Genomic DNA, 25,951 nt, shown 5'->3' on the forward strand with positions numbered 1-25,951 from the left:
ACAAGTAATTTTGATACTTGCACAGCAGCCTGTATTCCAATTTACTTTTAAGACAGTATTGCAATTAAATTATTTGGTTCACAATAACTTGTTCATAGGTACTATTTCATACTGCTCCTGTGGGAGCAGTACCAACCCTCTGGTACTGCTTGCTCAAGGGTTTGTCGAGCCCAGAACTGATGCAGCATCGTCCCGGCTCGCTCAGCAAGCAGCACCTCACAGCACCCTGTGTGTGATGGCCTGGCCACTCTGAATTTTTTAAAAATTTAAATAATTAATAACTTTCCAGAGTATCTGGAAAGATATTCTGCAGTTATTACTAGGGCAACTGAACTACCTCACTTTTAAGCAAGAGAGAAGTATTTACCTGTTTTACCTACAGACAGGTCATTCACTTAATAAAATACTGACCAGGTCTTAATGAGCATAGTTACTCAAACACTGGAACGCGAGCTCCTGTCAGAGCTGCTCCCAGCGTTGTTATTATCCAGGCTACACTACGGCTAGGAGCAAACCACTCCTACTTGCTAACTTTTAGATGAGCTATGGAAATCCATCTTACCTGCCCCACCAGGCTTTGGAGGGTATGTCTGCTGAAAATACTCACGCTTTAGCAGCTTGATAACAAGATGGCATATGAGTAAGAGATACTTCAGTTACAAATGTACCAGCAAGTCATTCTTAACTATTTAATGACTACAATGATCCTTCTGCAAAGAAAAAGACATTGTTACCTAAGACTTGCGCTTGAATGGCTAAGAAATGTCTCTCTCAAAACACAGAGAATGCAGAAGCAGCACTGTATATGCACATTAATCATTAACGGCACAACAAAACCCAGTGACGAGATTTTTAGAAACTCATTAACAAGGGTATAATGTACACACTTTTATTTAAACATGGCAATTATCACAAAAGCTAAAAGTTTGCTTTCCCCCCACCCCTCCTCAGGAAAACCTGTGTACCTGGACATCAGAATTAGCACCTACTGTTTATAGAGAGAGAAGAAAAAAAAAAAAAAAAAAGACTTTACAGTGTTATTTACTGCAAGCACTGGTCAGATCCTAAGCAACTTGGGCACTGTGAGACATGGATACATTAAATAATTTCTTATGATCATCTGATTAGCTCATTGCTTCACTTCAGCAGTGGAATTTTGGGTAGCTGGTTATCTCTGAAACACTGGGAATAATGCATAGTTCATAAGGCTAAATACATTTGACAAAAAAAGGGACAAATCACAGTTGTGGTCTGAAATTATTGCAGTGCAAATTTAAAACAACAGTGTTTTTAAAGCAGTGGAACATAATAAAGAGGTAGGTACTTTCCTCCTTGATAGTAAGATTTTAACATTGCTTAAAAGTGGTTCAAGCTAAGTAGCTTTATGTTAGATATCTCAGGTACACAAACAAATAATGGCAGACTGGATTAACTGGAAGATATTTCAAATGATATATAAAATGTTTCACTGGCATAAAAAAGTTATATTGCAAGAGGTTACTTTTTGCAGAATGAGCTAGTATACTTAACTTGAAATACACTGATCTAAACTCCTAGTGACAAAGCGACATTTACCTTGATGCTCAATGCTTGAGAGCAAGGGAAGCCCCTTTGCTAAAGAGGGTTGCTGAAGATCAGACAACTGGTGTTCTGTGAAAACAGAGTGCACTTTTCTGCTCAGAGCAACGACTCATGCTTCTAAAAAGCAGCCTCTAATTATATCAACTTATTTATCTACCAGGATTGTCAAAAAAGCGATCAAGACCTAGCCCACTGATGGAAATTACTAGGCAATGCCAGAAAAGAAAGCCACTTCTGGTGCATCTCTTGCAGTGGCCCCTCCCCACCCCTTTTTTGTTCCACATTATGCAATTTTTAAACCTAAAATTTCTTCCCATTTCTGAAGCCTGATTCAACACTCTCTTCAAAAGCAGTAGTATCAGCACTTACGTGCACCACTGAAAGCCATCAGGTGTACTGACAAAGCAGAAAGAACATTTACATGAAGAAATGTCATATTTAAATAACTTTTTTCTTTTTTTTAACAAAGTAGATTGAGATGGGTGTCAAGTTTTCAAATCATTACAACAATATCCTCCTCTGACTGGAATTCATCAGTTATACCATCTAGCTTACTGAAACACTAACAGTGTGCTTGCCTTTATACTGCAATATGATTTAACTGAAAGGTGCTAAAATGAATACTTTTATATCATTTTCACACACACACAAGATGTCATGCACAGCTGAAACATTAGATTTTTAAATCTATTTACAATTTTACATATTTTACAATATATATTTAATCTTTACAGCTACAGAATAAATTCAGACTAACATTGGTACCTTTTGAGTTTCTGCTGGAACTCAAATTCAAGTTAAACTAATTATTAAAAAGAAGTAAGTGCATGCCTAGAAGGAAGCTTTCAGGAAAGATGTCAATGGACTAGTGTTGCTTAAAAATTACATCGGTTTGTGTAGAAAATTTAAATTCAGTTCAAAAACCCACAAAAGCCTAATAGAAATCTACTTGACTAAAATAAATACAAGTCATTACACTTAACAAAAAAAATGTACCTTTAAAAATGTACTGATTTAAGCTCATCTGATTTTTTTAGCCTTAAATTTACTTCCCTTCCCAAGTAGCAGATAGCACTAGGTGAAGATAATAATGCTTTTCAATGTTAACACTGATAATTACCCTGCATAAACCTGAGGCTGCAGTGGTGGGGGCAGCTTGTCATTCTCCACATTTTCAGAGTCAATCGCTGCTAAGGCTTGATTTTTTGGTTTTATGTCTAAAGGATATTTCTCAACAATATCTTGGACTTCCTTTGTAATTCCATCAGTCCAATCTATCAGGTCTTTCTCAAGCTTCTTGGCTTCATTGACAATTCTTTCCTGTCTCTCATTCAGCTGAGATAGGAGGTCTAAGTTTTTATACATTTGCTTAACACCCAGGCACACATCAGGTGAAAAACTGTCAGATTCTTGCTTCTTTGGGGATGTCTGCCCAGTCATAAAACGATCAAAATCTTCTTGGCTTAGATTTAAAGACTGAGCATCCAGTTTTTCAATGAAGGCCACAGCACAGCACTACAAAGAAAAGAGAAAGTATCACTGCGCATTGCAGATTGGAATGTATGTGTTCCATTTTATTTTATCCTGCTGTTAAATCAGTAACTGTTTTATTTAATGTCTCAACAGATTGCTCCTAAAGAGCTTTTCCAGAAGCTAAATACATCAGACAGTTCATATGCCTCTTTCCTCTCCCCAAAGTCTAAAGAAGCTGAAAACTCTGAGAACAATACAGGAAGGACACCACTTCAGTACTGACCCACCGGATAACGTACGTTACAAACCTCAGGGTCACGGCATTTTGGAGGTGAGAGAACAGAAAGAACATGACAACTAGACAAAAGCACTGTATAAATATTTAATAATGTGCTCAGCAGAGATCTGCTATGTTCTCTATTCCTCTTCTGAAGGAAGGAATGTGAAAGCCCATCTTACCTTGTAGATGCTCTCCTCCTACTGAAAGGAATTTCTAACATTTTAAGTATTTCATTCAACTACGTATTTTCCCTCAAAAATTGCTTTACAATGAAGTGCAGAGAAGCCAAGTTCTTAATCGTAATTCCTTCTAAGGTACACAATCACACCAACAAATGCCTCCTGCAGAAGCTTTAAAAAGCCCATTTACCTCCACAGGTTAAAGTCCCTTGAAGAGACAAAACTCTGATGGGCTTACATGGGGAACTTTGCATCCATAACATCTGCGCAGTCCAAACTTGGGATTTTATGAACAAATAGTACTTATCTACTCACAGAATAAAAATATACCCAAGTCTTAGCATCAGACTGTTCAAATAAAAGAGTTTAATATTACAAAGAATGCAAAGCACTGTCTGGTTTGGAAAGCAGAGAAGGAAAAGTGAGGAAATACAAAGCAAAAGAACTTGCTGTACTCTAACTAACCTCAACCACTGTTTGTAAGATTAGTTTTAATTTTCCTTCTGTGTTATGCTGTGTTTGCCTTTACTGGGAATTCCTACATCCAAATAAAAGACAGTTTTATACAAAATGTCAACACTATTCCTGCACTTACCAGATTGGTAAAATAGTAGCCGTCTTCTCCTGTCATTAACCTGCTTGGATTACAGAAGCGTGTTATATACTGGATATTAGACTGCAGACGGGGCGGGTTTCCCTTCAAAACAATGTATATAAGTGTTGGAAGAAAGTCATCAGCAGAAGCTGGTTCATTTTTTGTGATTTTAATAGCGTTAAATATATGCTTGCTGCACTTGGTGATGCATGCTAATTTATCACGAGGGACACGCTTTGAATCCATTTCAATAATATCTGTAAGATAAAAAGGTTCTCAAATCATTAAAACCATAGTAATCAAGACACCTGAATGAGTAGAACACTTACTGGACAAAACTAATATTGCATCATCTTTATCCCTGGTGCTTGCTGTTCCACAAAAGTATCTGTTTATTCAACCACTTCTTGGTTCAGTCCAAGTATTTCAAATAGATCAGATAAGCCTAAACACTTCTGTAGTAGAAAAGTTATTCCTGCTTCACAGGTAACATACTAGTCCAATACCACAAAGGTTCCTGCAAATCTAAAAGCCTGGACCCCTTCTGATGACAGCAGAAAACAACGTCTATGAGCAAGACATAAGAAATTTAAAGTTGTAATTGTAAACTTCATCATTCACAAACCTGTAATTGCTTTTACGACCATATCAGAAACTTCTGGAATTTCTTCATTGACAGGAACACACAGCATTTGTGGAGTTACCCAATGCAAAGCCCTATGACAAGAAAAAAAAAAAATTAAACTGTTCTGTGCCAGTAACATTCAGGTGTTTGAAACCAGCTGGTTCTTGAATTCAAGGCACAAGGAGTGCTTTGTGTAAATGAGGCACCAATCCAGTCATAAGCTAGTTTATTCCACTGAAGTAATTTATTTCCAGAAAAAACACTTCTTTCTTTGCTATAATTTAACAAAAGCAAACCAATTAGTTTTCCTAATTTAGTCGCTTTCATTACTCATTCTCTTCATTCTGTTTCTTAAATAAAGTGCTTTTAACACTTTTGGTTAAAAAGCTTGCCATTTTTATGTGCACAGCAAAAGATTTTTAACATGCTTGATCCAGAGCTCGTTTACAGGACTGCAGATTACTCAGCCATTTTTGAAAGACTCACCTGATTCTCTTTTGGACAGCAAGATCTTTCTTCTCATCATCAGTCGTTTCAGGGCAAAAGACATATTTATACTGTCGAGTCATAATGTATTTTTCAATCTGATCCATTGCTTTCTCAACCTTTTCAGGGGACACTGAAAGGTACAAATCCCAGCCCCAATACATTAAATAAAATATTCTGTGGCTCTTGTGAAGATTTATTACAAGTTGGTCCTAACAGCACTGAATCAGTGCTACTAACTTGAGCTAACCTGAGTTAATGAAGAATGGATATATTGGGAGTATTTTCACTCTCTACAGCAGAAGTAAAACTACAGTGGTGAGAACAGCACAGTGACATGCCAAAGTCAGTACATGCACAGGTTCACAACGAAGCACATTCAACACACAAATCAGGTTCAGCTCCTTGTAGCTTACAAGAACATTGCTTGAAAATACAGTCTTTGAGAATAAATCCAGTCAAGTCTTCCAAGTCCTCCGTTCCTGTTTAGGTCTAACAAAATCCCCAAGTATGTTTAAGCTGTGCCACTTACATACCAGGCACATAAAAGCAGTCCACAACAGAAAGACTCCCCCTCACTGGCTTCTTATGCATTACAGTGTAATGTAAGGCTCACAGTCTGTTAATTGGGTAGAGACTACACATTCAACTTCAGTTTTAAACAAATGGTGTTGAATTTAGAACAAGAAATGAAAACAACTGGACCCCATTTAATTGAGAGTTTAAGAAAAACCTGTAAAACCAAGAAATTCAGACTGCAAAACTTTATAGAACTGGTGCTGCTGGGAATAGTTCTATGGTACTAGAATTCTTTAATAGCATTTCTGAAAGCTGGTTAGGAACGCTTTCTTTTTACTTGAAAATGCAAGAGGCTTTATGCTCAAATCATTACTTTTTCAACAGAAGATATGAGGAAGAGGAGCACGGTACCTTTCCAACGTGTCTGTAATTTCTCTGCTACATTTTGATAGAAGTCCTGGGCACATTCAGATTGCTCCTCAATACTTAAGTCCTGTAACAGAAAACGGATTAAGTGTGCATATGTGGAAGAAATGGCAGCAATGCCTCTGATGTTTTGTTTTTGTTTAAGGAAAGCATCCAGCAGCAGTAACAGTCTGAGAATGCAAATGTATTGTCAGTGGTGTTTATGTTGGCTAAATCATATTCAAAAATTATAAGAAACCAAGATGTACTTGGCTCTAACATGTGAAAGACTCATGTTTCTTTGCTGAACAGATTTATAGCAGCAATGGAATTGGACAAGTGCAATGCTGTTTCCCCCTGCCCCCCATCCCTGAGTAACAGCAACAAAATAATGCAGACTATTAAGCAGAATCCTTGCTCCCAGTTTTGTCTCTAACTTTTTAGAAGATTACAGTATATCAAAAAACTGAGAACATAAACCATAATTTGAAAGAATATCAATACAATAGACACCTCTAACAATGAAGTTATTATGAAATAGCTTCACAATGTTATTTGTGAAAACAACACCTTCTTTTGGACATTAACTAACTGAGCTACTGAAGAACACCACAGAGGTTTGAAGAGTTAAAATTAACTTTACCGATCAAGTCACTTTTCACCACTAAATGGCAACATAAAACCATACATTAAAAAAAAAAAAATGGAGAAAGAACTTAGTTCTGAATTCTCTAAGGCCAAAAACTAGACAGTTATCCTGCACACAAAGTCTCAGCAATGATGGCAATGCTGCATTTTAGGCCTGGTTTACACGTAGTAGCAAACAGGATGTTTTGACAAAGACTTCTTTTTGACTAGCACGAACTGCCAAGGAATCAGGAAGTAAGAGTACCTTCAGTGTTTTTAACCAATAACAACTACACACTATTTTCACAAACTCTATGCTCAGAATGAATCAGTTCTAAAAGAAAAAACACCTCCAAGATGTTTTCAAAGTGAACGGCATGCAAGATTCCATCAGAACTCCCTTTAATTTACAGTCAAATTTGAGGATGTAATTTCAGCGACTACATAATAAATAAGAAAGGTAGGGGAAGAAAAAGAGGTGTGCTGAACACTGACTCATTTCAACCATAGGTGGCACTACACACACATTAATTCATCTTTTTAATTTTAAATTTTCATTTTTATTTTTTTTAATGGAGAATTAAGATGTAACTCTTATTCCATATTAAAAAACCCCACCACAGTCAAGTTCCCTTTCCTCAAAGAAAAGGAGATATGTGGGTTGATTCTGTAATTTTTAGTAACTTTTTAGACTTAAGATATCTAAAAACTCATTATGTAATACACCATAATTTCCACAAGTCATATTAAACTAGAAAACTGTTTGTTCAACAGACTATGTGGGATTTATTCCGAACTAATTTATTTGGGATGCAAAGGAAAGTTCGTTCAGGATACCCGAGATACCGGGGCTGGAGGGTTTCTTTTGTCACATACCACATCAAAAAGCAAGGCATTCCAAATTTAAGACTGCCACTAGATCATTTGGCTAAGTTTATCAGCTCGATTCCTGTGTACAATATATAAAGAACAAACTGCTGGAAGAAATGCAGCATTTTTTTCTTTCTCTCCCTAATTTCCCTATTTTATATGAAAGGCATGTAAAACTTACCCTTTTATGATTCATTGTGTCCAAAAATAGTTTACATTGCTTATAGATATCTTGTCCAGGCTTATGATATGTCTTGAGAAATTCTATGAATTCCTTGGATACTCGATCTGTCTCGATGCTAGCCTGCCGGTTTATAGAAGGGCTGGGAGCCTTGGCTTCTTGGATCTCTGCTGAGAAAATTTGGGCACATCAGATTAGCTTTTTTTACACTGATGGATGAATTCAGGAAGCATTTAACATGTCTTAGAACTTCAAGTTGTTTTTTTTTTCAACTGTGCAGATGAACGAGCATTTATTTCTCCAGCTTTACTAGGGAAAAGCTGGATATTATGGAACAGAACTCTAGGAAAATGAGTATTCCACTGAAGTGAAACATTTATAGCCACATACCCATTTACACGAATGGCCTTTTTATTGTATTAGGAGATTACTGTAACACGGGCTTGCTTTTGGATTTCTTACATTTTCATTCCCAGGTAAGATATCTCCATAAAATCAAGGCTTCCAGATGGAATTCTGTAGCAGTTAAAGATAATGGAGTGGTCCCTTTTCCATTCTCCCTCACTTTTACATTCCTGCTCCTCTGCTTGCACCAACACAAGTACTCATTCAGCTGGCTCATGAAGTAGCTCAGGGAGTACTAGTTTGGGGCAGTCCTAGTCAGAAATTAGCGTCTCTTTCTGGGGGTATTTTTCAGCTTGATCAGCTCCCCAGGCTGGCTTCCCACCAGTTCCCAGGAGCAGGAGCAGCGCAAGAGAAGGAATAGGGAGCACAAGGTTGGTGCAAACGCAGCAGCCCTTCCTTGCTAGGCTGCAGATGCCACAGAATCACGCCTGCAGTGCAAATGAGAACTTGGCCATTTGTGTTTCAGCAAGAGCAGAAGCACCGCGTCTGTTCAAGGAAGAACTTCCTTGGCACTCAGGAAGGAGGCAGGAACACAGACTGCACACAGCACTGGATGCAAGTTTATATAGCTGCAACCACAGAATTTCTCCACACAAACACATCTGATTTTCCAAGGCATGTTGCAAGTTAATTGGACTGATCCAACACCTTCGCTACCCAAGTTTAGTTCACCCACCTTTCAACTTGCCAGCCAACACTGTTCAAAATGAAGGATTGAATAGAGATGATGTAAATGAATATGATGAAAAGCAAGCAGCAGAGAGACAGAAAACATGAAAATATTCATGGTCAACACGATACAAACATACCTTTAAATCTGAAAATATTAACATGCACAACACAACAGTCCTTGTTTCAATAAGCATACATGCAGAACTCCAAAGTAAAAGGAAATAAATGGGATTGGGGTATTTAACTCGGTGTGTTTAATTTGGACTTGAGGTAGCTCATCTGTTTGTTTGTTACTTGCTTTTAAAGAGATGCAGCACTTTAGTAAATTCAAAGCTGTACAATCCAGTGACTAACAAGCACCGATCATCTGACCAAAGCACAAGACTTGTTAGGACCTCTACACTTCAGCATAAGCTTCTCTGGATAATAACGTGGTCAGGTACCATTACAACGTCTATGGCATTTAACTCATAAGAATGGAAAATGGTTTTGCAAAGATTTAAATTTCAACTGTAGCAATCAAGATAGAAAATACGATTCAATCACCTTTCTAGTTACACAAGAGCACTTTTCCAGAGGGATTTCCTCCAGTCTTCTTTATACCCAAGATCCAAAGTAGAATGCTTGTATAGTATTCAAGCTGAACAGCAACCATTACTATAGGTTGATCTAAATTTATCACATTTAGTACTACATAACCAGTTAAGCAGAAAGCATAGTTTGGAAATAATAAAGAAAAAAAAAATGCTACCACTTCTGAAAGGGCAGAATTATAAAATGTTTTTTCCAAGATCAATTACTGAGTTCAAAGAACAGTTGAAGATTTATTTACTTACTTCAGCGTTGAGTTCACTATATTATAAAAATAATGAACTTCATTCTGCTATTTGACCTTAAGGAACATGAATATGATTTTTTCAGTCACAAATTTAAAATAGATTATTTTTTAGTTACTAGAGAGATGTAGTCAACTGAGGCAAATTACTGTTGAGGTAGGCATGATGTTAAAAATTGAATGTTAGAATGAACTGTCTTTTTAATGAGTCCCACCAAAACTTACATGTAGTCACTCAGAAATGTTGCAACTTCAGTAATCTCTATGTTAAAATCCTGATTTAAGGAAAATGAACATGCACTGATTACTAAGGACTGCAGGAACAAACGTACTTTCGGTAACAAAATATTTTCACCTTTGCCATGTACTTTGAAAGAATTAAGTCTAACTAAAAAGAAGCTGATTATCAGAACAGAAATTCCATTTGAATAAGTTAAAGAGAACCTAGTAGAGGAGATATGCCAAAATGAAAAGAGCGAGCATGGGAAGAGTTAAGAAAGGATCACCTTTACAAAGAATAAACACTATTAATATTAAAATCTTTCTCAAGGCATTCTACAAAAATGCTAGTTGTCACAGCAGAACATTAGCACTCCAGTGATTCACTATGGTTGTGCCATGGTCGTGGATCTGAGTCCAAGCCAAGAATATAAAAAAAAGGGTTTGTCATTAGCTCTACTATACACACCCATTCATCATCTTCATCTAATTTGCAAAATAAAGAATTGTACATCTTCACAATTTCTTTAGTCAGGAGAACATATCAGAATTCCAACCAAATAGCATAGGACAAGATCCTAAAGCTGTTTGCATCCAGAGTTTCGGTATCCTTTTGGTTTAAATGAAACTAGTATGTCTTCTCTTGCTATGAAATTGTCTTCTTGATTAATATAACAAACATCTGGAGATGTTTTGAGAATGCAAGAGTTCTTGAAGTGTGAACTACTAAATTGAACTAGTTTCAACTTATAATCAGATTTATAATGGCAACCTGGCATTATTTTTTGATAAAAATATGAAGTAGCTACTTCTTACAAAATTCTTATTTTACTGAAACTGCATAATCCTTCAAATGCCATCCTAAAGTAAAACTCAAAAGAAGCTTCACCTTTATTCCTTCCTATATTCTCCCTGCCAAAAAGCACAGAATTGGTTTAGAGATTCAAGTTTACCTCAAGATGCTGGACTTGCTTCTTTTGCCATCTTCATATTCAACAGCACATGTTATAACTGGCACAACCCTAGTTTGTACTTTGCAAAGCCCAACCAAGAAGTAAGCTTGCTAAAATCAAGCAGACAGCTTGCTCAAGCTGTGCTGCATTACCTTCAGTAGGGGAAGCCAGTTCCCAGGAGGGAGTAAAAATCTCCTTCAAATCCCTGAGAATGTTATCAGCATTTCGCTCCCTCCCAAGCTGTCCTTGCTTAACGATTTTCTCTTGAGCCACTGAAATAAATGCAAAAGCAAGCAAGACACCAAGAGTGGGAGCATGTCAGGAGAGACAGTGAAGGGGATAAATAAAGAAAATATGGAAAGTGAGAAGAATGAACATAAAAAAAAAAAGTTTTTACTACACAGCTGAATGCCTCATTTAGCCAAATGCTGCCCATGCACCAAGACAAATTCTAAGATGAAATTCAGACATATTTAGAATTTCTTATTACGGAAATCCATCGCCTATAAGGCTAAGATAAATTAATGTTGCTTTTTCTTCTGAAATGGCTACTCCACAGCCTAGCATTTTTCAGGTTTTGCCCATATAAGTTATTGCTATGCAAAGACTTCAGTGCCATGAACCATTCTTACTTGTACCACATGCTGTAGAATAAACATTCAGCCAACCACAAACTTGACAATCACAACCCACATACACATAAACACAACTAAGTTCCCTTTCTCATTTATTTTCATTTAAAGGCACCCTTGCTTACACATTTCCTTTTTTCCATTAAAGCTGTCAAAATGATCCATTATGGCAGCATCATCTCATATTTTATATCAGCATTTCTATCACATTTAGAGATAGCAGTTTGTTAGAGGTGACTGACACCCAGTACCTTTTCTCCTGCGTTCTTCAGGAAGAGTTCCCCTTCAAGAACGAAACCACAGCATCACACTATGGTTGACTCACAAATCTAGCAAGAATGTGCATCATATGAACAAGATACTTCCACTCAGCAGTGCAGCGGTAGACCCCCACCAAGAACACATTTATACTACACTTGAATGAAAGAACTCCTGTATAACACAAACACGGCCACAGGTTTAGAAGTGCAATGGTCTATTTAAAATACATCTGGCATCACCCAAACGCTCACGTCTTTCTGGGTTTTCAGTAAGACTTCACATACAGCAATCGCTCTCCAGAAGCATCATTATTCCAACTTTTTAACAACTCACAGAGCGCTACTCTGCTTTTTAGCACAATACATCCATCAAAAACACTTTCTAACTTAATTTGTTGAACAGAACCATTAGAAACAAAGGAGAGTTACCCTTCTTAGCTCCTGTTCTGGAAGAAGCAGTGAAGAACTTCTTCACAGTAGTGACCTTTCGTGTTTTCTCATTGGTTTTCTTTTCTTCAAATTTTGAAAAGGTCAGTGACTGTGCTCCTTGGGTACTCTGGCTGCTGGCATATGCTTCTTCCTCCTCACGCTGAAGCCTGGAATTAGAAAAAGTTAAGTCTAATTTAAGTGCTTAAAACCAGCACAAATAAGCTGATTTCCTGTGTAATAAATTAATTACTCATTTGACATGCTAATTCTCCTCTGTGTCCATCTTAATTTCTTGCTTCCTAGCAAAGCTTCACTACATTACGTCCGCTCTTTCCATGTTGCAATGGCAAAAATGAGGGAAAGCTCAAGATGACTAGGGAAGATTAAGTAGTACGGTCAAAAGAGAGAGGACTGAAGTATAATCATGGTCACCTTCCCCTCATGCCACAAAGGTAGAGGTGAGGGGAAAGACTATGGAAGAACTTCCAATAACCGGTTCATTTGCCTTCCTCCCTGCCATCATGTTCCGAGTTTCACAACCTATTACCCACAGGCAACCCCTTACCATCTTACTGAAGATAAAAACTGCGGCTCACAGCTGAGCAAGTGAAATACCCTGCCACAATCTCAGAAATATTCTGGGAACTAGATCATTGTCGTCATAATTTGTTTTCAAAGTCTTGGTAATACGAATGTTTGAATGAATGAATGAAGCAAACCACTTCACTACAACACTGATGGGTGGTTTGCAAAGACCAAGCCCATCTTTTAACATACATGCACAAAGTAGGGGAGGGCAAACATACTGATCCTTCAACAGCTACTTTTCTTCCTATGCAGGAGGATTAAAATAGGTTAAATTACATTGCTCAACCTTTTAGCATCTTGAAGGGCAATTTTCTTTGAACATCCATCCAGCTCAGGATGGACCATAAATGGTCATGCATCTGCAGTCTCTTGAGGTAGGAACTGTGTCTTATCTGTGCTGACAAGCCTGTCTGTTCACTACAACAATCACAGCTTATCTGTGCCTTTAGCATCTCCCTACTGAACAGCTACTTATTAAAGAAGTCCTTAAATGACCCACTTCATTGTCCACAGATGTTGTAAGACTGACAGTGTAACTATCGACTCTGATAATACTTAGATTTTTACTGTTTAAGCCAAATTTATGGCTTGGGAAAAAAAAATTACACGTCCTCTGTACTGTACTCAACTGCTTACCTGGCACCTTCTGGTTAGGCTAGAAAAGGTTTCAAGCACTTCCTTCTACCTTTCCTTGCAGTTCATCTGTTCCAGTGCCAGACAGTAAAGAGAACTTTAAAAGCAAACAAACTACTTCGAGGCCTAAGGTAAGAAGGTCTAGGGTATTTAGGTATCGGAAAACTTAGGGCTTCCAAACTATAACCAACAGTATGGACCCAGCTCAAGTTCACAGAGCTTCCAAAGATGTCACCTGCTTCAGGCAGGCTGACGTCAACAGTGAACTTAACGCCTTTTTTTTTTTTTCTTTCCCCCACAACGACCTTGGTTAACATACCACTAGGTAGCTCAAGTTCACCAAAGGGTTCCAAACTCAAGTGCAGTCAGGTCTCTCTGGCATTTGTACTTCTTCCTAGAGCTCTGGCATACACCACTAACACATTAAGGTAAGTGTATGTAGAGAATCTGTGTCAATATGAACAAACATCTTGGCCAGCTCGTGTCAACTGCCCATCAACTCCATAAACAGCTAGATGCTCTTCTATCTCAAGAAATCCACATAGCCCTGAAACAATTAATTCTGAGTGGATGTCATGTAACTCACACCTGGAAGTGACAAAAAGGACTGCCGTAGTACAAAGAGGATGTTTTGCAGTATTTCAGGCAGTGGATAATGCTTGTGCTTTGACCCAAATCCAACAAAAAGCAGTTGTAGCTGCTCTTGTTTTTTCATGCAAGCATGAGAAGCATGCAAGCGTTTCTCACGCAAGCATAGATTTCTTTGAACACCTATTTTCAGAGTCAAGCATTTATCACACCTGGAAAACTAGACTGCTTTGCAGAAAATACACGCTTAGAAAAATTACCTAAATTATTAATGCTAAAGCTTTGATGCTTTTGGGTTTAACCCTTAACCATAACTTTGAATGAGTGACCACAGACAAGACTAAACCCCATTTTTGAATCAGTAGCTGAAATGTAAAACCATTGCAATGACTATATTCAAGACAATAACTGCAATCTCCAGAGGCAGAGGTGTTTTAATCAAAATTGTCACTTTCACCCTTCCAACTGCTAGTCAGAATTACAGATTTCACTATGCAAATTAGGTCAAAGTATTTGTTGAGACGTTGGAGGGTGTTTACAGTTGTTACTTCGCAGACTTTCTTTTGAAACCTCTTAAATTAGAATGTCATAAATATTCATCTTTGCATCAAAGGGAAGATTTTTATTCCTGCTGGAAAGGTCAAATTTGAGAACTTATGATGAAACTGAGCCAGAGCACATAGGACTAGAAAATAGGAGACAGGAATAGTCTTCAGTGAAGTCACTCTACTGTAAAAGATGAACCAATGAAGAGGGCTCTTTACCGCTCTGCCAGCTCCCAATCCTCTTGAATCTGTTTCTGCCTGGCCTTATGGTATTCCTCTCTCCAGCACTTGGAGCAAAATCCCTGCCAAGCAGGATTGCCATAGTAACCACATCCCTTCTTGCACAGTAGCTCCGACTGATCAACGTGAATTCCTCTGCGTTCAGATTTCAGGTTCATTTTCTTCCTGTTTAAAGAGAGAAGGGTTACAAGACAGAAACATGATAATGGCCTGCCAGAAATAATTTCTTTTGAAGGCTTGCCTTTTAGAGAGAAGTCACCTGTTTTAATTATTTAACAGTCCCATAGCAACAAAATAAAGGCTACAGGAGGAAGGGCACAGTTATATAACCACACAGCCCCCAAAGCCAACTGCAGCATTGGGATGTGTTTGCATAGCTCTGACCTGCAAACAGCACGAGACAGCTGGCCCAGGGCAGGCCAGCAGTACCAGTCGCGCAGCTACGTACACATGTGGAAAAAGGCACAAGTCTCTGATCTCACCAGCACATTATTCCAACAGTCGCAGAGGCACAAATCAATGGAGGAAAAAAGAAACGGAGAAAGTTACAGTCACCAACTAAGGAAGCAAACTGAGTAAGGGGCAAAACGTAAACAGGTTTGTATTGAGGCTGAGACTGTCTTTGCAAAGAATCACACGGGTGAGGCTTTAGGTAACGTATCTTTGGCCTCAAAGAGTATGTCTTCACAGCACAGTCAGGTATCACAGCTAACCCAGCAGGGGACATTAACATAGATGAGGCACATCTCCATTTCCTTCAGTACTCGAGTTACTTCAGAGTCAAGTTGGGTGTCTATAAGACAGCACAGCTCAGCTGAATTTCTATATAGAAACTGCACAAAAAGATTTATTCTCATGCCTACACCACCACTGTGCAGAGCCTGTCTTCCAATGTTCCACCCCTCCTCTTTCTTTTCTTGCTTGACAGAAACCATCCCACATGCCAGCTTGCTCCCAAGGGCATTTCTACTAATCTGTTCTAATTGTAAATGCTGGATTCATTTTAGGAGAAAAGCAGCACAGGATCACCTGCATTTGCAAGTTTAAGGTCTGTATATTAAAACATTAACATTCGGTTTGCAATATTGACACACACAGACACCAGAAATATCACAGCAAGGCACTGGAACGCAGGTCTTTGTCAGCAAATCCAGCCCCTTTTTCTTCCTGCAATCCTCAGCAGAAAGTGCTTTGCATAAGCCGAGCAAGCCCTTTGGCAATTCAGTTTCTTGCTCTCACATTCATAACCAAAAGTGTCCCTAGGACATCCTTCCTCCAACAGGAAAACCAGAATATTTTTAAACCAACACTGTCCCACAGTTTGAAGACCCTGCCCTCGCCTCCGGCACATTACTTAACATCACACAAGGAAAACAGAACACACGTTGGGATGCAATGTACGGAAAGCAAGATGAAAAGTGATTTTCTTAAACTGAAGAACATCAGTAATTGTCAAGAGTAATCTTGTTTTCCTCTGAGATCCATAATGACCCCTACATTCATATGTTTGAGGAATGTGGACCTCTGGTTGCTCATGTTTCTGCCCAGCAGAGGTTACTCACCCCTGGAAGCTCCTGCACGCAACAGTCTCAGGAGGAGCCCCACACTCTTCTCTGGGTCATCCAGTGGAACAGACATGATATGCACAGCTGTCAGTACCACAGGTAGTTTTTTCTGCTATAGGAAGTAACAGCTATTTTGTTCCAAGCAGAATTACATAAGATCAACCATTTTAAAAGACTGATAATGATTAACATTTCCCATTAATCTAAACAAGTTATTTTAAGTAAAGTAACAGGAAACACATATGATTTTCTCTGAGGGGTGAACAAATTAAATATTCCATCTTATGTAAGTATTAAGACTCCTTCCACTAACATCTTTTCTATCTTTGAAAGAAACGAGTTCCTAAAAATAATCTAAAATAGTTTCACTGTAGAGACCTGTATATTGAGGGAATCAGTTTCTTAATGGCATATTTTATAGACACACATTTTCTCATTTATATAGATGGAAAGCAGCTGAATATTCTCTTTCCCACAGAAAAGTCTGACAGCTAAACAGACATTAATGCGCTTTTGCAAAGCAAAATAGAACAACTAGATTTTAAATACTTGAGAGCGCTTTACTTCATTCCCATATGGACAATTAACAGAGGAAAATAAGCTATCACAAAAATAATTTGGTTTTTGTACTACCTTCATTTTCTGATTCCTCAAGTAAGGTCTTTATGCTGACTATAATGGCACACAGATCTGCTGACTGACAATCTATCTACCAGACCAGAAATTAAACGTCAAGTGTTTGTCAACTGCACAGCCTGGGACAGAAACTGCATGTTGGCAGTATTTGCAAACACAGCCCATTCTCAGAGCATTACACATGCCCTTTATCACCAATTCTGAAAAGAATGGGGAAGCAAAAGCTTGAAACTCTCCAATTGCTTCTGATCCAGTTTAAAGACCACTTCCTAAAAACAGAGGCTGCAGCAGCATTTTGATTAGAGACTTCTATTGCAGGTGCCTGTACTGGAAAAAACCACCATGCATAAAAGTTTCAATACTGCCATTAATGGTAAAGCTGATCCGTCTGAATGCTTTTGTTGTAAACTACAGGGAGCTAGCTATACAGACACAACAGATCAAAAAATTTTCATAACAAACACTTCAGAGAAATTTTACACCGATCCCTATCACCCAAGGAAATAACATCCCTGATCCTATCACCCACTACAGCGGAGTAAGTTACAACAGTTTGGCAATTGCAGTCTGTAAGCCAATTTCACAAGTTCAAGTGTTTGCTGTTCTTATTCAAAAGCACCGTGCTTCAGATACTCAAGATTTTTCAAAAACTAAAGGAGCAGAATTAAAGAGATGACCTTGCTTCTACCTCACATCAACGTCTTGCTTTCTGAGAGCTTAACAGCATACTGTTTCTGCACCAGCTGCGCACTTTCACTATCTCTATACAGACGCACAAACATTAGCTTTCTGTATCCACAGAGTAGCCACACACTAGTGCCACAAGTGCCTTGGCATCCCACTAGCCTTTGTGTACATCAGAACTAAAAATAAGGTTCTGTTTAGTGTCACAGTTCAGCAGGTTTCCCTGGAGTAAGCAAAGCAGTCTCTTAGTAGCCAGATTCTTTTTTTTTTTTTTTGCACGCTTTCAGGAGATGTTCATAAACAGCTGCACTAGAAATCAAATTGTTCTGTCTCCTCCCCTTCAAGCATTTTCGATTGCAGTTACATCGGTTTCAGATCCAGGGACGAAAGAGGTCACCCTGAATCAGTATGAAGAAATCCCATGCTGCACTTTGAAGGAAGCAGAATGCCTCTGCTGTAAGACATACAGCCACTACAAAAAAAGTTTCAGAGCCAATTTTTGCAGGTCAACATTTATATTTTAACAAACAGAATAACTCAACAAGTTTTAATAAATTGAATATGAAAAATGCATCTCAAGTCAACTTTCTGCAACTAAATCTCTGTGTACTTTATGATCTTCCATTCCTAAAAATGTTTTGTTGGAACTTTTGAGTGTCCAAAATGCGTTTTTTCTTTCTCTACTTCCTTCTCTCCCACTCCAGCTAAGGGTGTATCACTCTTTATTCAAAGATCAACTCCTCAGTGTATTTGCACAGTCACACCACTTATTTTGCATGGTCAGACCTCTTATTTTCATTCACGACCTGAGCTCACTTCTGAGTAACATAATCTAAAAAGAAAGAGCAAATTTGTTGTTCTCCTGGAGTCAGAGAGGTTGGCAGGCAACTCTGAACAGCTTTCACACTGCCTCACCAGTGAGAAGCCAGGAAAACAATAGTAAGGAAGGTAACAAACTTCCACATTAAAAAAAAAAAAAAAAAAAGATTAAAAAGTCATCTAATCAAGAAGGGTAACAAAGTACCAGAAGATCAGATCTCAAATAAAATTAACTAGTACAATTTGGAGAGGTGCACTGCACCAAACATCCTTTTCACATGTGCTGTATCCCAAATAAAACACTACTCAACAACTTCAAGAAGCACCATGTCTCCCTCCCAGGAGCAAACACCTGTAATTAATTTAAAGTATACTCATACCTGCTTTGCTCAACAAAGTCCTTCAAGTAGTTCTGCTGTGTATATCATCAGGGAAAGCAGAAAATACACTTCCTTACACATCTCACAAACACCATGATACAGAATCTTCTTTTCAGCTTTTCTGTACCGGTACTAGATCTCATCAAAGGTTAGTATCTATGTTAATTAGCAGCACCCCTTTAAAAAGTTCAGAAAAAAGCCAGGCTCTTAAACTTTGTTACATCATGACTGCAACAGGGGATTTATTCTGGACAACTGCAACAGGGGATTTATTCTGGACAACTGCAGCACAGAAAGCTGTCCCATTGCTGGCAATCAGCGTATTTGTACCACAGCTAACAGTGGACTAGACTGTAAGGACACCAAAGAGCTCCTTGTCTTACTGCCACATGCATTCCCAGGCCAGTACCCACTGGCCTGCCAGCATACCCGCTACGAGCTGCAGCGGCTGCCCACAGCTGCAGCTTTCCATGCTGTTCTAGACACCAAGCTTTATTTTTGCAAACTGCAGAGGTTATCAAGAGCAGGTGAATACTTGTGCACTGTTGGTAGATGAGGCAGACGACGCATATTATGTTAGATATAATGGAAGGGTTGCACACCAAACGTCTCTAATGACAGATCAGTTCTCCTTCTGTAGCTTTTTCATAAGCATTTTAGAATATTTAGTTCTGTTATGATGCCTAGCATATGAAAAAACCCATCCCACTGTGGTTTAATTCAAAATTCGCTTTATACTTGCTTTAATGCAGTTCATTCTGAAGATCTAATATATCTTCCTATCCACACATTTTTCCTGTTGTACCTAGATTTCTCTAATTTTCAGTTTATTCAGTAGTATTTTGAGCACCTGTTCACTTAGAGCAAATACTTTTTTGAAAAAGTGCAATTATCAGCTCAGAGGTTTCTTGTCTCTTGCTCACACCCCTAGATTTTTCCTGTCAAGTCTGTCATCCAAGAAGAATATCTAATAAACCATAGCGCTTACTTGAGAAAATGGAAATTCACATAAATTTTCTCGGAAGGATAAACCAGCTGTCTGCCCAACAGTTCCTCTGTGACTCTGTCAAAGCTGCAACTGAAAACATACGTGCAAACAGCACAGGGTTTCGGTTACCACAGTCATAGAAGCAGACATCTGAGCCAAAACCAGAAAAACCAACTTTTCTGCAAAATACCGCTGGCTGACAGCCACATCACTTTCCCTGAGTCACATATTTCAATCTGCCTTTGAAAATTTACTAAAGAAAACACAGAAAGAGTTAAGACATAGGAAACATGCATTTTGTTGCAAGTATTATCAAAGAAAAAGAACCATAAGCATTAAGGCCAGCCAGGGGTGGAGTTGAGGGGAAGAGCAGAGGAAAGAAGAAACGGTTTTTCTAAGCAATGTTTTACACTGACCTCAAGTACAACACTATTCATTGAATGCGGGTGCTTAAAAAACCCTATGGTCTAGTTTTCAAGGATCTTCAGTTTCAGGTCTTAGGAGCCCACATTTCTCATGGGAAGCAATAGGGATACACTGAAATCAAAGGGATTCCATCTAAGCATTTAGTCTTCAGACAACGTTGGCAGACTGCAATCTACAACCTTAATTCCCTACACACCGCTGCAACAGCTACAAACACCAGAACACAATCTACCACAGTCACCAAACACTGGCAGCAACACCCCGCTTCCATCCAACTTAGATGCCTACATTCCTGTACGGGTCTAGTCCCCAGCATATCAGGCTGGCTGTCCAGTCTCTGGCATCTGGACCGCTCATATAAAAAGACACCCAAGTTCACCAAGATCAGTGCAGAACTAACCAGGTTGCACTGACACAGAATTAGGCAACCAGATCTCATTTTACTTCTTTTTTCTCTAATGATCTTCCATTACATTCCCACAGGACTAAAGACAAAATCTTCATAATCAGTACTATTTCACAATTAAAAACTATGGGATAAGAGGGCTCAAAAGTTTGCCAACACCTGATGATCACATGTAATCTCTTGATAGGCAGGCCACTTACATAAAGCACAAAACTAGCTGTAAGTTTCCAAGAGCTGCTCCCTCCTCCAGTTGTAAGTCCACAAATCCTTAGGCCATTTTGGTCAGTATCCCGTAATGGGGACTGAAGTAACAGCAATTACTGCTTCAGGACGTTGTACCTTTTGTATCAGACTCAAAAGCTCTCAACAGCAACAAAATTCTATATTCTAGTTTTCCCACAAACCAGATTAAAAAGTATCAGGAAAAATTCACAGTGAACTTATTAAAGCAGGTATCACAGTCACAGTAAAGAGCAAGTGCATTCTTAGCTTTTATGTGGTATGAAAAAGGGGCTCCTTTCATCAAAATAGGATCTGTCGCTAAGGGCTGATTTAACACACACATGAAAGAGACTACACTTACATAACACATTCTTTTCAGCAATAAACCTAAGATCATTTTCATAATGCATCAGGGCTTCCAAAGACTGCAGACACAGCTTTGGCTTCAAGAAAAGCACTGTGTGTGAAATAAGCTTTGGGAGTAGTACAGATTTATCAAGAGTTCAGACACCACCAGCTTGTTTTTCTTGTTCCTTTCTACCACGTACCTGCCTCGCTTGCCAGGGACTGAGTAGGCAGATACCTTTACCTTCGATGCAGACTGCACCACTGCCACGACAGGCTGTTGACTCTTTCATCAACTATTTATCAGTTCTGGATTGCTTAGGTCACCTCTGATGGAAGAGCTGGTTGGAAAAGTTCACATATCAAAGTGGATTAGAAAGGGGTCTCATTTAACCAATCTATAGACACCTTTAGTAACAGGCAATTACAAGCCAATTTATAATTATTACAAACTATGAAAAACAGTTTCTAAATAACTCTGCATATTAAAGCAGTGACTTTGTAAGACTGTTCTGTAAATAAGTTTCAATACCAGTATCGAAGTTCATTAAACGTACCTAAAAAAAGGAAAAGACTTCACATAACAGACTTAACACAGGCAAGCTGGCACAAGGGTATGAAACTGTCTTTGACACCTGGGAAGCCTATTTCAGTCTTCTACACTTCTGACCACAAACAAAACAAAACAAAGGTTCCTAACTTCAGAATCCCTCCTTTTGCATTTGGTTTGGTTTATGTTTTGTGTGTTGCTTTTCCCCCCCTCATTCTCTTTACCTTACTCCCTGAAATCAACAGATTTCTCAAAAAAAAACCTTGGCACAACTATTAGCAACAACCTACACCAGTCTTTCCACTGGACCGAAGCGAACGTGGCTTGATTCTTCAAGTTTAAATATTCACACCACTCAATGAACAACTGATTCTTCTCAAAAAAAACCCGCAAAAAACAAGACAAAAAAACAACAACAACAACAAAAAAACCACAAAAAAAACCCAACCAAAAAAAAAAAGGATGTGCTCCAAAGAGTGTTCACTATGTCTCACACAGTATCACACACTGCAGCTGCCTAGTCACGAATGGCTATCCCCCAGGCATGGGATTTTAAAGCAGGAAAAGAAGAAAAACTGGGAAGTCTCCAAACACACAATTCTTACAGTAACAGGTTGCTGGTTTACATCTCACTAGTGCCTGAATAGTACACCATATTTCACATCAGATCAAGAGAGTTGTGAGTCCCACCTAAAAGCACAGGCAACTTCAGTTACTGAAAACACATTTATGAGGTAAGTTAGAAAGTACATCAAAACCGAGCAGGTGGAAGGATGGGATCGAGTTAAGATCTCCAAAGAGCAACCACTGACCCAAATGTCACAAAATTAAGAGCCACCCAAGTGTTGAAAGAGTCGTGATTCATGTGTAACCCTAAACATTCAGGCATGTAATTAGCAGAAGGATAATTACACATGAGCTAATTTCCTCTAAAGGAAAGGGTGGGGCAATATGATCTAGGAGACTCATGAACAGAAATACAAAAGCCATTAGATAACTTAGGAATTGGGAAACACCGTTGCTATCTTTGCAAAATACGTGGTATGAGTCTTCACAGTTCTAATGTGCATCTTTCTCGCAATCAAGAAATTTCAGCTGTAGCAGTTGTTTCCTCGTATAAACAGGGCAGGCTGCTAACTAATGATCCTGATCACCCACCTGAAAATAACCGCACTGTTTGGTACTGTAATTTGATGGGAAATTGCAGCCACTACTTCAAACCTCTGAAACCTAATGGCCACGAGGCTCCAACACCCTACCCACAGAGCTCACCAGTCACTTCCATGTGAAGACATGCTTCCCCTCTCCAACATCAGTACAGACCTTAAGTTACAGTTTTGTTTGTCCACATCAAATTCTTAATTTGCCCACAGCAATGACCACTCAGCCAGGAGCAGCATGCACTCATGAACCAAGAGATTGTGTCTCACCATCTGCATGTGACACATAACTGCACTTTTAAATGAAATCACAAGAAACATCTAAAAACCGCTTTGTACTGCTTGACTGGGAATTCAAGAATATGAAGACGATTGGCTAAAACTTCTAAAATCTCCTCAGAACCAGCAGCGATTGGCTTCTTCATGCTCTGTGGTTTTGCCAAAATGTCAACCACACTCACCTGGATACAGATGAAAGCTAAGTTTGCTCAGAGAAAAACTTCAAAACATCTTTTGCACTTCATACCTGACTTGTTACTGACAGCACTTTAATAGGACTTCACAAGCATGACTTTTAGGTTTCGTTTTAGGTCACAAGGGGGGGACGATAGCAATAACTGGGGATTATACAGCAAACATCAGGAGGGGAAGGCAGGAGTTAAGAGACTGTTCTAGCTTAGGTAACACTGCAAAACACAATTAAATTCCAGAATCATGAACCATCTTCAAGCTTATTACCATAGATTGTTCTGTAAAGTGATCTTATGAATTGGTATAATTTCCTTTATGTCCTATTCTTCACTTTTATTGTGTGTTGGTTTGGGTTTTTGTCAGCAGAGCACTCCATAGAGTTACAACGCTCTTCCTAAGCCTCCTCCTTGCAAAACGCTTGTGTAACCATGTCCAGAAGGCCACATATCCAATTCCAAGTAAAGTACTGTTCCTGGAAAACTCTATGTCCTTCTATGCCGATCGGTCATTAGTCCCAAAGGAGTCTCAGGTAACTGACGGACCAGGAGCTGCTCAGTACACATCCCAGGGCACTGCACTAGGAACTGCCAACACAAAGCGCAGCTTCCAAAACAGTTCTGTGACCATGAGATCAAAGAAGGAAAGTACGCCAAGTCTTACCAAACAACACATTCAAATCACAACCTCCAAAATGCCACCCTTTCTCCAGAACTGTGCAGTGCCACCAACTCCCAGCACCGGGCCAGACCAGGGCCCCACTCAGCCCAAAAAAACTTTTTATTCCCAAGAACCCCCTCAGTCAATCCATCACACCAGCGATGGTGCCCCTGCCACAGACCAAGTCACCGCAGCCCGCTAGGATTTAAAAGGGTGCGGAACCACGCCTGAGGAGAATTTTTTTTGTTGCTTCAAGCGCGTCATCCATCAGTTGGTGCCTGCCGCCCTCTGAAAATGCTGCCACTCCCTGCTTCAAGGGAGCAGCCCGAACACCGCACAGGGTGCGCGGTGACAAACGCTCACAAAGGCACTCGAAAGGTGTTGCTCAGCACCTCCGACACCCTCCAAGCTTTGAGTTTCAAGGCCTCCAACCCCCAGGCTGACAAGGAGAAGCCATGCTGCCGTAATACTTACAAGCAAAGGGACAAAACCCCCTCGGCCCTCAAGGAACGCGGCGGGCGGGCAGGCGGAGGGGCTGTATTAGAACATTATCGGTGACACCTTCGCCTTGATTGACCACTGAAACACGCCCAGAGAATTAAGAAATTATTAATAATTTAAAAAGCCTTTCACCTTAGGAAGTGCACACGGAGGAAGCTGGTTTAATAAGTCTCTCTGTATGGCAAGCCCCGGGCCGCCGGGGGCCGGCCTGCCCCTTCCCTGAGGAGAGTGGCCGGGAGCGGGGCCTGAGGCGGCGGGGCCCGGGTTCAGCCGCCCCTGCCACCGAGAGTCACACAATTATAACGACCGGCGGCGGAGAGGAGGAGGGGACGCACAGACGACAGACTGGCAGCCACCGAGCTGTCATCGTCACAGCTGCCGCGGCGGGGTAGCCGAGCCCACAGCCGGGCCCAGCGGCACAGTCCCCGGGCAGCCCCCCGGCAGGGAAAACCTACCCGTAGCCGGGCACAGCCCCCACGGTGGGGAAGCCGAGCCCGCAGCCGGGCCCAGCGGCACAACCCCCGGGCAGCCTCCGGTGGGGAAGCCGAGCCCACAGCCGGGCCGAGCCCAGCCCCCGGGCGGCCCCCCCGGCCCCTCAGCGAGAAGCGAAACGGCCCGGAGCCGCGGCTCACCGGCTGCCCCGGGCGGCAGGGGGGACCCGCCGCTCCCGCTCCGCGCTCCTCCCGCGGCGGCGCTCCCCTCACAGCGGCGCGGCGCTGCTGCCCTCGGCGGCGGCGGGTGTGTCCTCACTTCCGGGGGCCGGGCCGCTTCCCGGAAGGCAGCGAGGGGCGGCCGCGGGGCCCGGCAGGCCTCGGGGCGGGGGGGCGCGGTACCGTCACACACCGCCTGGAACCGGGCTCAGACCCGCGGCCCTGCGCCTCGCTGCCTGCCCCCCCAGCCCCCCCGCCTCCCGCAGCCGCTGGGGCCTTCAGGGCTGAGCCCTGCCCGGAGGGGACAGCCCGGCAGCCTCTGTAGACAGAAATAGCTACTCCTATTTAAAACTTACTCCTTTTCTCGTTCACGCGGCGCTGTTGTGTGCTGGGTTTGGTGGTGGTTGGGTTTTTTCCTTCCCCCCCGCCCCCCCCCCCCAGCAGGGCCTAAGGCAGCTGCCCAGCTGGGACAGCAGCAATCGCTTTAGCAGGACTAGTGGACAGCAAGGGAAAGTGGCATCCCAGTTACCTCAGAAACACGGGGGAGACGCTGCTGAACACAGCCAGCTATGCAAATCCAGAAACAACTTTCTGTTCAAGCGCCGCACGAGCAGGGAGGGCTGCTGGGGTCTTCTTGCTGCTCCATGCGGAGGGGTGGGCAGGGAGGAGGA

The 25,951-nt window shown here is 40.6% G+C and overlaps 1 protein-coding gene across 6 annotated transcripts; it reads right to left on the minus strand.

The window, feature by feature from the left end:
- Window positions 1–863: 863 nt before the first annotated feature.
- RABGEF1 (RAB guanine nucleotide exchange factor 1) lies at window positions 864–25,374 on the minus strand. 6 transcript variants are annotated; one of them, XM_037374724.1, is made up of 11 exons: window positions 25,263–25,374; window positions 14,800–14,985; window positions 12,227–12,393; window positions 11,058–11,177; window positions 8,903–8,923; window positions 7,822–7,988; window positions 6,150–6,231; window positions 5,220–5,352; window positions 4,734–4,825; window positions 4,109–4,365; window positions 864–3,096 (listed from the first exon to the last, which is right to left on the minus strand). In XM_037374724.1, the coding sequence occupies exons 2-11, from the start codon at window positions 14,976–14,978 to the stop codon at window positions 2,698–2,700; spliced, it is 1,617 nt and encodes a 538-aa protein (XP_037230621.1). In that variant the 5' UTR covers window positions 14,979–14,985; window positions 25,263–25,374; the 3' UTR covers window positions 864–2,697. The 6 variants fall into 6 exon arrangements, with proteins under 6 accessions (XP_037230621.1, XP_037230616.1, XP_037230633.1 ...); XM_037374719.1 differs by having other exon boundaries at window positions 7,822–7,991; XM_037374736.1 differs by lacking the exon at window positions 8,903–8,923.
- Between the last annotated feature and the right edge of the window lie 577 nt (window positions 25,375–25,951).

The sequence above is a fragment of the Falco rusticolus genome, chromosome 1, assembly GCF_015220075.1.
Source record: "Falco rusticolus isolate bFalRus1 chromosome 1, bFalRus1.pri, whole genome shotgun sequence".
Lineage (NCBI taxonomy): Eukaryota > Metazoa > Chordata > Aves > Falconiformes > Falconidae > Falco > Falco rusticolus.